The sequence below is a fragment of the Delphinapterus leucas genome, chromosome 12 (genome assembly GCF_059928025.1).
Source record: "Delphinapterus leucas isolate spDelLeu-1000000601 "Yukka" chromosome 12, BTC_Dleu_Yukka2, whole genome shotgun sequence".
NCBI lineage: Eukaryota > Metazoa > Chordata > Mammalia > Artiodactyla > Monodontidae > Delphinapterus > Delphinapterus leucas.
This window is the reverse complement of record NC_143140.1, coordinates 80841257-80853656: the sequence shown is the minus strand read 5'-3', so window position 1 is coordinate 80853656 and position 12400 is coordinate 80841257. Positions and strand designations below refer to the sequence as shown.

The 12400-nt window shown below is 44.8% G+C and overlaps 1 protein-coding gene across 3 annotated transcripts in view; it reads left to right on the top strand.

Annotated features, from left to right (window-relative positions):
• The window catches only part of LRP11 (LDL receptor related protein 11), a 56908-nt gene that overhangs the window by 12470 nt on the left and 32038 nt on the right, over positions 1–12400 (top strand). For all 3 annotated transcript variants that reach the window (XM_022559066.3, XM_022559046.3, XM_022559035.3), the window contains exons 3-4: positions 7292–7433; positions 12108–12233. In XM_022559066.3, coding sequence (XP_022414774.2) covers positions 7292–7433; positions 12108–12233 — 268 coding nt within the window. The remainder of the gene's footprint in view (positions 1–7291; positions 7434–12107; positions 12234–12400) is intronic.

Below are 12400 nucleotides of genomic sequence, written 5' to 3'. Positions count from 1 at the left end.
CAGGACAACATCTTTCTGCACTCTGGCCTCATACTGATGTCAGGAAGAGCTGCTAAGTGTTGTCTAACAATTACTTTGCATCTCATCAAGGGAGATCCTAGACACATATCACCTATTATTTTTTCTTAGCTATTGGACAATATCTAGTCTTCATGAAAACAAAATGTAAATACCTTCAACAAAATTTATCCTAGATATTCGAGGCCATGGGGTGGGGTGGAGGAGAGAGGGTGTAGACTGTTTGTAAATTTTAAAAAGAAAGAAAAATGATAAGTAAGTAACTGAGAAAGCTTCGTATCACATTTCAACTATTTCCTTCCTCCCTCAGTGAGTCAGTAACAGTGAATGAAAGAGATCAAATAGGTAATACTTCTAGCACAGCTTCTACTTTGCTTTGTTTTTTTTAAAATTTATTTATTTTATTATTTTATTTAATTTAGTTATTGTTCCTGGCTGCATTGGGTCTTCGTTGCTGCGCACAGGCTTTTCCCTGGTTTTGGCTAGTGGAAGCTACTCTTCATTGCGGTACATGGGCTTCTCATTGTGCTGGCTTCTCTTGTTGTGGACTATAGGCTCTAGGCGCGCGGGCTTCTGTAGTTGTGGCTCGCGGGCTCTAGAGCGCAGGCTCAGTAGTTGTGGCGCATGGGCTTAGTTGCTCCGCGGCATGTGGGATCTTCCCGGACCAGGGCTTGAACCCGTGTCCCCTGCATTGGCAGGCAGATTCTGAACCACTGCGCCACCAGGGAAGCCCTGCTTTGGTTTTTGAATCCTCGCTTCACCACTTCCTCTGTGCAAGATGGGAATAACCAAAGCCCTCCTCTCAAGGTGTTATTACTGGGATAAAAGGAGGTAATGCAAATAAGACCCCTGGAACAGTGAGCAGCACATAGTAAACAGTAAAAAAAGTACGTTATCATTCAATTTATTCTGAGATCATCTTTCCTTTGATGGTGTCCATGACGTCCCTGGTAGCCTTGTCTTGCACCCAGGCGGGCTATGTTGGTGCCTGGGTAATGTTCTCTTAAAGATTCTCCCAAGGAACCCCAAACTCCAAATACTTATTCCATGTGCTCACCAGTGCCCAGAAGGCCTTTAATAGGGAACAAAACCTCACTCCTCCAGTGTCTACAGAGGAAACCCTTCAGAGTCTGGCCTGAGTCAAAAAAGGACTTTTTAAAAATATGTATTTTTTTGACACTGAAAAACCAGAGGGTCTGGTTGTTTGCTGGAGGTGAGAGCAGAAGGAGAGAGGGAGAAGCAAAACAGCACCACACCGCAGGGCACCAAAATGGATCGGAACCTCTGCAAACTTTCACCTACGTCACTGTCCGTCAGTTATTTTATTCACCTGAAGCTTTGAATAAAGGACAAAAAGTTATGGCAGCCCACAGAACATTTTTGAGACACAGAAGATTATCAAGGCTGCAAATTTCCTGAATAATATCTGGGGATAAGTTGATGCATATGGGGCTTCCTTGGTGGCGTCGTGGTTAAGAATCTGCCTGCCAATGCAGGGGATGTGGGTTTGAGCCCTGGTCCGGGAAGATACCACATGCCACGGAGCAACTAAGCCCGTGCGCCACAACTACTGAGCCTGCGCTCTAGAGCCCGTGAGCCACAACTACTGAAGCCCATGCACCTAGAGCACGTGCTCCTCAACAAGAGAAGCCACCACAATGAGAAGCCTGCGCACCACAACGAAGACCCAACGCAGCCAAATAAATAAATAAAAACAATTTTTTTAAAAAAGTGTAAAGAAAAAAGAATGAAGGGTGTTATTCGTCAGGAAAAAAAAACAAACAGCAAATCCTAGGACTTACTGCCCCAATTAAGCAGGAAGACACATGAGAGCATAATAGATGAATAATTCATACCAGTTGTGTTTCAGAATTAATCGTGAGCCTTGATGTAGACTGCCCTTTAAGCATGAATTCCTTTCACACAATAGCTTAGGGCCTTGAATGTTTAACTGCATTTTTTTCTTTAAGAAAACTACTTATAAGGAAATGATGAAAAATAATCTCCCTGGGAAAAAAAGTACGTACCTCATGAAAAATAAATCTGAGTAAATTGAGAATTTGTGAAAGCTCTATTCCAATAGCAACAGAAGCTTTGTAGTCTTTTTCCTGTTCAGAAACACTCAGCTTCCCAGACAATAAATTTATAGCGCAATAGGCTTCCAGCATCGCAGGAGTCTGCAGTCAGTCTGGGCTTTCAGGTCCCCTTGGGTTTAAACCTGACTTCCTGTCACTGTCCCTTCAAAGGTCCTGGCACTTCTATTTGGCAGTGGGTAGTAGGGTGGGGATGTGGGCGGGAGAAGCACTTTTAGAGGTTTGAAAGGACTTTGCGTGTATGAGGAAGTATCTCGCTTTTTCAGACCACAACAGCTAGCTGGTTTGTGTACAAGCTGTGACTCAGTGCTTTCTAGGAAATGATTCTTGGAATAAGGACCTGAAAGGCCTAGAGCTCTGCTAACTCGGAGGTAGAATTCTACAGTGGCTACGAGCATGGAATTTGGAATCGTATGGCCTGGGTTCAAACCCAGTTTTGCCAATTCCCTCGTGGGGTGAACTTGGGAAAATTACTTCATTCTTTAAGCCTCAGCTTCCTCAATTGTGAAGAAAATAATACTACCTGAGAGTGTTCCACTGGGGGTTAAAATGGGAAAATGCAAATAAGTGCTTAGCACATTGCACAGCACAGAATGAGCACTCGTGGAGAGGTAACTATTATAGCTAATTCTAAACATCTTGGGGTGTAAACTGTTTGTGGGGTCTCTTTGACCAATAGTTTAACTGAACTACAGTAAGAATAAATTTACTCACTTGTATATAAACAAACAAACAAAAATTATGAGAGCCTTCTACTGGCAAGGAGCAAGGGAGTAAGGCCCTATGAAGAATTTGTAGGGTATTTTGCCCTCAGGGAGCTGCCTCCCATTGAGGAGATTAGATGTGCCCCTAAATAACGATAATACCAAATAGAAGGTGGCAAGGCCAAAAGAGAATGTAGATAAAGTGCCCCTGGAATTCAGGGGGAGGGAGAGATTATAATCTAGCTGAGGGACATCAGAGAAGACTTTGCAGGTGCGAGCCCTGTGGTACATGTCTCTGTACTCTTAATATTTTGACAGTAGGACTCATGGACGTGAAAATTTCGGATTGAAAAGATCCACATTCTGTAGTGCAAAAATTTTGAACATGTGTGAGGGCTTTCAAGTTCAATGTATATCCTCTGACTACAGTAACCTAGGACCATGAAAATCAGTATCCTTTTAAAATGAGAATCAGGTTTGGCTTTCCCTGGAGGACAGTTGCCCATTTGCCCGGTGGTCTGTGCAATAACATACTTCTACAAACTTCCTTGGTTTGGAAAGAAGGGAAAGGCAGTAGGAGAAGAAGCGCAAGAGGGCAGCAGTGCTGATCTTCTGTCTGTAGAAGCTGCATATGGCCACAGGTGCAAGAAAATTGGCTCACGCCCTCAGGGAATGTCCTGCTCTTGGTGGGAAGGATGGGAGCTTTAGTGTTACTCTCTTTCTCTGCTCTTGTTCTAGCTCTCTCTCATCTTCTTTTATGTCTTTTGCCATTCTGTTCACTCTTTTGTTCATTCATTCATCAAATATTCACTAAGTTTCTAGTCTTAGAACTTAGGTTCTAAGACTGCTGGAGGTAAGAAGAGGAATAGGACTTCCCTGGTGGCGCAGTGGTTAAGAATCCACCTGCCAGTGCAGGGGACATGGGTTCAAGCCCTGGTCCGGGAAGATCCCACATGCCGCGGAGCAACGAAGCCCGTGCGCCACAACTACTGAAGCCTGCGTGCCTAGAGCCTGTGCTCCGCAACAAGAGAAGCCACCACAGTGAGAAGCCCATGCACCACAACAAAGGATAGCCCCCGCTCGCTGCAACTAGAGAAAGCCCGTACACAGCAATGAAGACTCAACTCAGCCAAAAATAATAAAAAAATAAATTTATTTTAAAAAGATGCATAATAAGAAAAAAAAGACTAACACAGAAGTAAAACATGGTTGGGTTGTAACAGGAAGAATAGGTTCCTTTTTCCTCTCTGTACTTCTAGAGGCTTCTAATCATGGCTAGTTTTATAAGTGGAGCGCTATTTACATAACACATTTTGAGAGAATTTGAAAAGTAGGAGAAAAGCCCCAGTCCAAAAATATTTCTCCCTTTGATTCCTGAAACCTCAAGATAAGCAATGTAATTCTGTCTTAATTACTGCCTTTTTGGTTCTGTTCTTTTGAGAATGATCCTCCTCTGGTGAGGATAAGAGAAATCCCCAACTCCTGAGGAAATGCTCTTAAAATCACCTTCCTGCACAATTGGGAAAGATGGGCACATCAGAGTTTTTTGTGACTATGATCTAACTCCATTCATTTGAGCATATATAACTAGGAAAGTACAGACAGTTGAATTCATTTTGTTTCTTTTTTATGGAACTTTGGGTCATATTCATGATGAAAAGTAAATGGAAAAAGGACCATGTAACTGAAGAACAGAACCTAAGCATGTTCACCTGAAGTATCTCGACAGCTGTGGTGCCAGTTTATGTCCTGGCCTCTCCTGATCAGGACAGCTGCCCTGTGTGTCTCCTTCACTCTCTGTATGTGTGCAGGGAAGTGGCGTTGGATTATAACAAGGATGTAAAGGCCTCCAAACCGCTATAGAGCTCTCATCCGGTTTTGCAAGTTGGATTAGTTGACACGAGGCAGAAGGCTAGAATGCGTTTGGGTTCATTGGTTCAATGGAGTTTCTTACTGAAATATTTTGTACCACGTTATCTTGTCACTCCTTTGTAACTGACATATGCCCAATGCCTTATATACTTTAGAAGCAATTATGGGGGTAGGGGAATAGACAGGTAGTACTCATTTTGTAACTCAGTATATATAATAATCATGTATGTATGTGTGTGTGTGGTATATAAATAAACCCAAACGTGTATTCCTTGCCACTAAATTACTATTTTAGGGAGGTGCAGTTGAGCCAGAATAGCAGAGTGAGTTATACATTGATTTAGCCAGAGGCCAGCCATCAAAGGCTCTGTTACTGCTGAACAGGAGATCTTGGGCAGAGATTAGAAGCTCTTTGTTTTATTAAAGGTAATATCTCTCTCCAAGTTACAAATTGGGTATGTTGCATATACATTTATGTGTGTGTGTGTGTGTGTGTGTATTTTTTATCCTGACACTTGGGAAATGTTTGTAAAATACTTTAAATCCTTTCCAGTGCCATATAAATGTGAGGAGATGTCCAAAAAGATGACCTGGGTGCTTGAAGGGAAAATGTCCGTCTTACAGTTCTATATATTCTAATATCTGATTTTGAGGAAAGATAGCATTTGTTAGCCAAATAACTAAACTGAAAAGGGCCAGGGAATTAAAAGTACAAATTACTATGTTTGAAATAAATAAGCTACAAGGATATATGGTACAGCACAGGGAATATACCCAACATTTTATAATAACTATAAATGGAGTATAACCTTTAAAACTTGTTTGAGTCACTGTGTTGTACACCTGAAACTTAACCTGAAATTGTAAATCAACTATACTTCAATTTTAAAAAAAAAGACATGCCAAGCTGTGTTATGAAAGGGATTAAAAAATCAAATCAGATTAATGTTCTATCTCTTATGGCTTCAAAACCTGAAAGTTTTCTGCATCCAGGAAATAAAAACACAGAGGGAAAAAAATCTTGAAATGATGAAATCCAAAAATCAAAGTGTTTACTTCCGTTTCTCACTGGCTCTGGGAGACTTAAGGTGAAACAGCAAAAGCTTTAAACAAATTACTGCAGAAGAAGGGGAGGGGAGCCTTTTGTAGAAGAAGTTTCACAGGAGATTAATAGGACCTTATTGACTTTCTCAGTTATCAAAATAAGCCTCAAACAAAGACCTTGGTATTAAGTTACTGTACTTAGTTTCTGCTCATAGAGGCAAGGCCTGCAGATGTGGACTGGTGCCGAACGCAAAGCCCTCTTCGGAGGCCCTTCGGGCAAGATCCATTCTCTGTCAGCAGTTGTCAGCATCTCCCTTTTCTGTTGGTGTCCAAATCCAGCAGCTCTCAGAGCTTTCCCATCGAGACAGTTGATCGTCATTACACCCATGGATAGCCGAGCTGCAAAATCTGACAGAGCTATCCTTCCCCTATAAGCAGATTTTTCAAAAAAAAAAAAAAAAAAAAAGGCACCAGGGAGGGGATATTTAATTTGAAAAGACCTAAATTTGAGTGCACCCAAGATGTTGAAGGTGATTACCATGGTCTGGATCTGGATACGGTGTTTCCTGCATCAGAGAAGCGGTACCTAGTAAGGCTAGAGGGAGGCATCCACAGCCCAGGTGGAGGGACTGGCCCCTTAGACGAGGGATGCTCTGTCCTTCCAGCCCCAGCGTTGGAAAGAGGCTTCCCAGGGAAGGCACGGCCCGCAGAGGTTTAGTTTGACACGGGCATGCTGAGTGTTGACACCCAGGAGCCCAGTACCTCACTCGCCTTCCCAGAGATATGACCGGGGCCTGGGTGAGGATGTCTTGTGTGGATGGCCCCCACAGCCTCCAGCCTCAAGGCTTCCCTGGTCTCTTAAAATCTCCATTAACTTCATCTCAGCCTCACTCCTATGGCCACACTCAGCATCCCCCTGTCGCACCCACCTTAAATCCCTACTCTGACTCAGTCCTACTATCTACCCTCTCCTCTCATACACCCAGGTCAGCACACCCCAAGGCTGCTGGCCTTCGGCAGTCTTAGGTCTATGCTCTGGCAGACCAGCTGGGACAGAGGACAGAGCTTCTCTCTCACATCACCCTGCTCAAGGCTGCAGGGCTTCACGTCAGCATGCTCCAGTGCGGTCATCGTCTGCTCCCATGTTTCCAGGCATTCCTGTCTAAGTCCCAAGAAACGATAAACAGTGGTGTCACCTGTCGCATAGCTGCCACCTCGCACAGCCTGCCTGACTCTGAGCCAGAGGCTCCCCTCAGCCTGGCACCCCTGTGGCCATAGGAGAGGTCATAACTGATCCTTCCAATGCAACCATGTGGATGGGCGTGGGAGGGGAAGTTTCCGGGAGAAAGGGGGTGTTAGCCCCCAGTCCCACCGGAGCTCAGGTCTTCCGATCAATCTGCCAGAATTGTGTGTGATTAGTATTCTGCAACCTTGGACCAGGAGTGGAGAAGTGGGTCATGGGACTGCTTCAAGGATGACATTGATTTCCAGTTCAGGATGATGCTGGACTCTGTGCCTCAGGTTCTTAACTAAATACGATGTTTCCTGTTTGGGTGTCAGGTGCCTCAGTCCGGAACCCTGAAGCTGTCCCGCCTACAGGAAGGGACATACACCTTTCAGCTGACGGTGATGGACACTGCTGGGCAGAGGAGCTCTGACAGCGTCTCGGTGACCGTGCTTCCCGTGGCCGTCTCCACAGGAGGTGAGAAGAAAGCCCTTCCCTCACATTCACAGTGGCCAACAGAAACCAGGTTATCAATGGAAGGATGGTATTAAATTGGCATTTTATATTCTGACTGTGCATTACAGGGGCCCTTTCATTTCATTTTTGCTGTTGTTGAATGGGAAAATCTTTACTAAAAATATGATTGCAAAAATAGGCTGCATTGTATTTTGGGCTAAGTGACACTGCTGAATTGGGGCGGGGGAGCGCTTCACACTCCAGGGGATGAGAGTAGGCTGTGTGAGCCACGGGACCCGAGAGATGCTCCATCTTTCCGTGACTCAGTTTCGCGAAAGACATCTGGCTTTTCCAGGAGAGGATCTTGTTTAAAGGAGGATGGTCTATTTGATATGTATGTTCAAAGTATGCAGCCAAGGAGTACATTGAAAACAAATTAAAATATATGCAGTGCATGTGTCAATTTAAAAGGACTATTTAAAAACTGTCATGGTCGCTTTACACAGATGCACAGATACGTTAATAACATAGCTCAACATATATATAATGCTTCTCACATTCTGTTGCCCAATGTAAACTCATTTCTCTCATTTACCTGTTTCTTACTTTCCCAAACATCTACATTTCTAAGATTAGCTCATCAAGTTAAAAAAAAAATTTATATGGAACTCAACAGCACTAAAGATATGGGGGTATGGCAGAGGGAAGCCCTCCCCGCAATTCACTCTGGAGAAGTGCTGAGATAGTGTGTGTGTGAGGGTCCTGTCACTCGGTCAGCGGATGCCTTCCCAGCATCTGCGGTGAACGGGAACTGTGTGCAAGGCAGTGGGCGTGGCTACTGCGCCCCACAGACCTGATCTCTGCCCATGTGTGGTGACCCTTCACTAGCCATGGCTCTAGCAAACTTGTAGCCCGTCTCCTACATCCTTGATTCCTCAGTATTTAGATGGTAATCGAGCCAGCAGTTGGGAGAATAAGAATAAAAAGACTGGATTTACTTGTACTTTGACTGATCTTCCATCAAAGACATGGGTCAGTGTGCATATTGGACATGAGGAAGGAGACCTTAGAATCCTAAGAACTCCGCCACCTTGATAATTTGCCTTCCACAAGGATGCAGCGCGTTAGGAACATTCACAGTTAGGTTGGCTGACTCCTGTCCAGCCAAGGTTTAAGCTGACCATGAGGAAGGAGGGGTGACTGCCAATGGACAGGCCAGACCCCAGACTCCAGTCCACTCACCGCAGCACCGTGAGTCAGCCACGGGGAGTGAGCCAGGCCTGCAGCCCGGCCCACATTCAAGCAGGCCCTGCTTGTTGGTTTATTGCAGCTGCACCGAGGAGCCAGTTACCTAGAACACACCTTGGAAAGCTGGCCATGTGCCAGGGCCGCTGCAAACAGCTGAAATCAGGAGCAGTGGAAGACTCCTGGGCCCGAGGGCTGTGCTCCCGGGATCAGGGCTCCCTGGGCAAGGAGCCAAGTCAACTGCTGGTTCGGGGAGAAAAGTGCTCCTGGGAAGCTGCCATCCCCTGCAGAAGTTAGAAAAGGGTTGTTTTTGTACAACTGAGGTGCATGGGAGGGAGAAACGGCTTGAGCTCATGGAGGCGAAGGGCTGACACCTCACCAGCTGCCTGTTGCTCTGGTTTACTTACTCAGGCCAGTTTTCTGGGGCTCCCAAGGCCAGGTGCCAGTTGTACATTTCCGGCCTTTCTCAAGATGACGATAAAGTGTATTTGAAGCTGCAGGGAGTGAGTGATGTGATTCACCTTCGGTTACTGACAGGCCAGTTGGGTATAGGGCTTACGTACGTAACTTTATACAGAAAATAAAAAGAATGCTATTGTATTAACTGCTGTCTGGAATCCCTCACTGGTTAGACTGGAATAACAAACTATGAACTAAAGTTAATAAGATACTACATCGACACACTGAAAACAAGAGGTGGGGATTGAGAGAGTTTCTGTTCCCTCTATTATATATACGCATCTTATGGTTAATGACTAGCTTTCATGATAACCAAGGGTGACACTTTCTGGGGTAAACAGACAAGCACATACCCCTGCTTCTGTGATAAGTTGGTTCAGTTTTGGATATAGAGGCTGCATGTTTTCCAGCTCTGCAAAAAATAATCTATTCACAGAGCAAGCCAACAAACACCTCTAAGGTGATCCAGCTATGTGGTCTCCATAGAGAATCCCCAACAGACAGTCAAGACATTTTTAAGACGGAAAAGAAAGTACCAGAACTTATATATTTTAATTAATTAATTAATTATGGTTGCATTGGGTCTCTGTTGCTGTGCGCGGGCTTTCTCTAGTTGCGGCGAGCAGGGGCTACTCCCCGTTGTGGTGCGCGGGCTTCTCATTGCAGTGGCTTCTCATTGTGGAGCACGGGCTCTGGGTGCACAGCCTTCAGTAGTTGCGGCACGTGGGCTCAATAGTTGTGGCTCACGGGCTCTAGAGCACAGGCTCAGTAGTTGTGGTGCACAGGCCTAGTTGCTCCGCAGCATGTGCGATCTTCCCGGACCAGGGCACGAACCTGTGTCCCCTGCAATGACAGGCAGATTCTTAACTACTGTGCCACCAGGGAAGCCCCAGAACTTTTTTTTTTTTAATTTATAATTTTTTTGCGGTACGTGGGCCTCTCACTGCTGTGGCCTCTCCCGTTGCTGATCACAGGCTCTGGACGCGCAGGCTCAGCGGCCATGGCTCACGGGCCCAGCCGCTCCGCGGCATGTGGGATCCCCCCGGACCGGGGCACGAACCCACGTCCCCTGCATCGGCAGGCGGACTCTCAACCACTGCGCCACCAGGGAAGCCCCAGAACTTATATTTTTAATCTTCTTTAAATTTTCAATCATTTTATAAGATGTATAATATGTTAATATGGTGGCACGTGCATATGATTTATAGATTGGAGACAGGTATAGTCAAAAAGGTTTGGAGACCACTAATCTAGAAATAGATGGGTAAATTACTAATATGGATCTAGCTCCAAAACTACCAAGGAGTAAGGAAAGCCTCGAGATAGTTAGGATTTTCATGTCATGAGTTTAAGAGATGTAAGCAGAGGCTGCATCCTGCTTGGTGTCCACAGAGTTTCCCTTCACTTTTCCTCCCAACCCCTTCCCTGTGTCCGAAGCAGATTCTCCTTTCTAGGCCCAAGCTCTCAGCCATAACTGCTGGTTTCCTGCGTCCTCTTCTTTCTGCCACCATTTCTTTTCTTTACCTCTTCTTCCTCCATAATCAAGGTATCTTCGAATTGCCTTCCACCCAGATGGACTCCTCTCCCAGCATTTTAATTGAACTTCTTTCCAGTAGAACGTTTCCAAGACTCTCCTGGGCGTGTATACTATGCTCAGCCATTTGTCTCAGAAATATCATCATGTACCACTCTCCCATGAACTGAGATAATAGTCTAGTCCATCTGTCCCTGGAGAATTACAGAATCCTTAAGACCTACTTTTAGCCTGATGCCTTTAGTCCGCATCACTCGTGTCAGCAGTTGTTATGTAGCTAACAACTATAAAGTAAAGTTAGCTTAATCTGGAGTTGGGGGGGTGCAGGGAATGCCTTTCAAGAAAATACATGTAGCTCTGAGGGTTAAAAACTCTTAAGAGATCCAAAATGAAGGGAATTTCATTATTTGTAGAAAATAAATTCTCACCAGCTAGTAGCTAAAGATTCTGTTTATTCTTTACAGCACCATGGATCTATGGTGGCCAGCAAACAGGGTTCAATAGTAGAAAGTTGATCTGAGTAAAAATTATTACTTAGGAAATGTGAATGCAAGAATAGCACATAGAAAGTGGTGTCTATACAGCTGATCACAGACACATGAAGGAAGGAGCCCAGCTGAGCTCAGCCTAAATCACCATGAGAAAAATAAATGGCCAGCTGATACAAAAAAAAAAAAAAAAGCAAGTGGTGTCTCTGCTAAAACACAGCCAGCCAAGTACTGTGCAGGGGGTGAACCGCTGTGAAGTGGCCTGCTGGGGAACTGATGGACGAAAGGATGAATGCAGAGTGGGTCACCTGAGGGAGGAAACCCAGGGCAGGATGGGGAAGACCAGAGCTGCTGCTTCTCTGTTCTCACCTCTAAAGTATCATTGGCTTAGAGAAGGGCCCTAAGACGAAGAGCCGGGGAGGGGGAAGGGTGAGCTGGGACAAAGAGAGAGTGGCATGGACATATATACACTACCAAATGTAAAACAGATGGCTAGTGGGAAGCAGCCGCATAGCACAGGGAGATCAGCTCGGTGCTTTGTGACCACCTAGAGGGGTGGGATAGGGAGGGTGGGAGGGAGGGAGATGCAAGAGGGAAGAGATATGGGGATGTATGTATATGTATAGCTGATTCACTTTGTTATACAGCAGCAACTAACACACCATTGTAAAGCAATTATACTCCAATAAAGATGTTTAAAAATAATAATAATAAATAAATAAGCTGGGGAAAAAAAAAAAAGATGGAGAGCCCATGGTGATTCCTAAGAATTAAGTCAGGAAGGTCAGGAAGAAACCCCCTAACCTTCCCAGAATCTATTGCTCGAGCACAGACTGTTAGGTGTTCCCTCATTATCTGCATCTCTTTATCCAAATGCATTTCATTATATGTATAGTCTCTGGTTAATCTTGACACGGTAGAAGTCTTTTTTTCCTGCACTCCTGTGACTTGAGACTTGTTTACGAACAGGATGCTCGAATGTTTGCTCACGCTACCACTTCTTTTGTGATGACGGCTGTTGCATTGACATCACGCTGGCTTGCGATGGAGTGGAGCAGTGTCCTGATGGCTCTGATGAAGGTTTCTGTCAAAATCGTGAGTTGACTGCATCACATTTTGGGGTAGAAGGGATGCCTGTATTGTCACAATAAATGCAAACTCAGTAGTGCTCTTTTTCTGCCTTGTTTCAGGTATAACTTCATGTGAATGAGCTATGCCTTAAATTAAATGAGCATTTACTATGTCTTTAATGCGAGTTACAA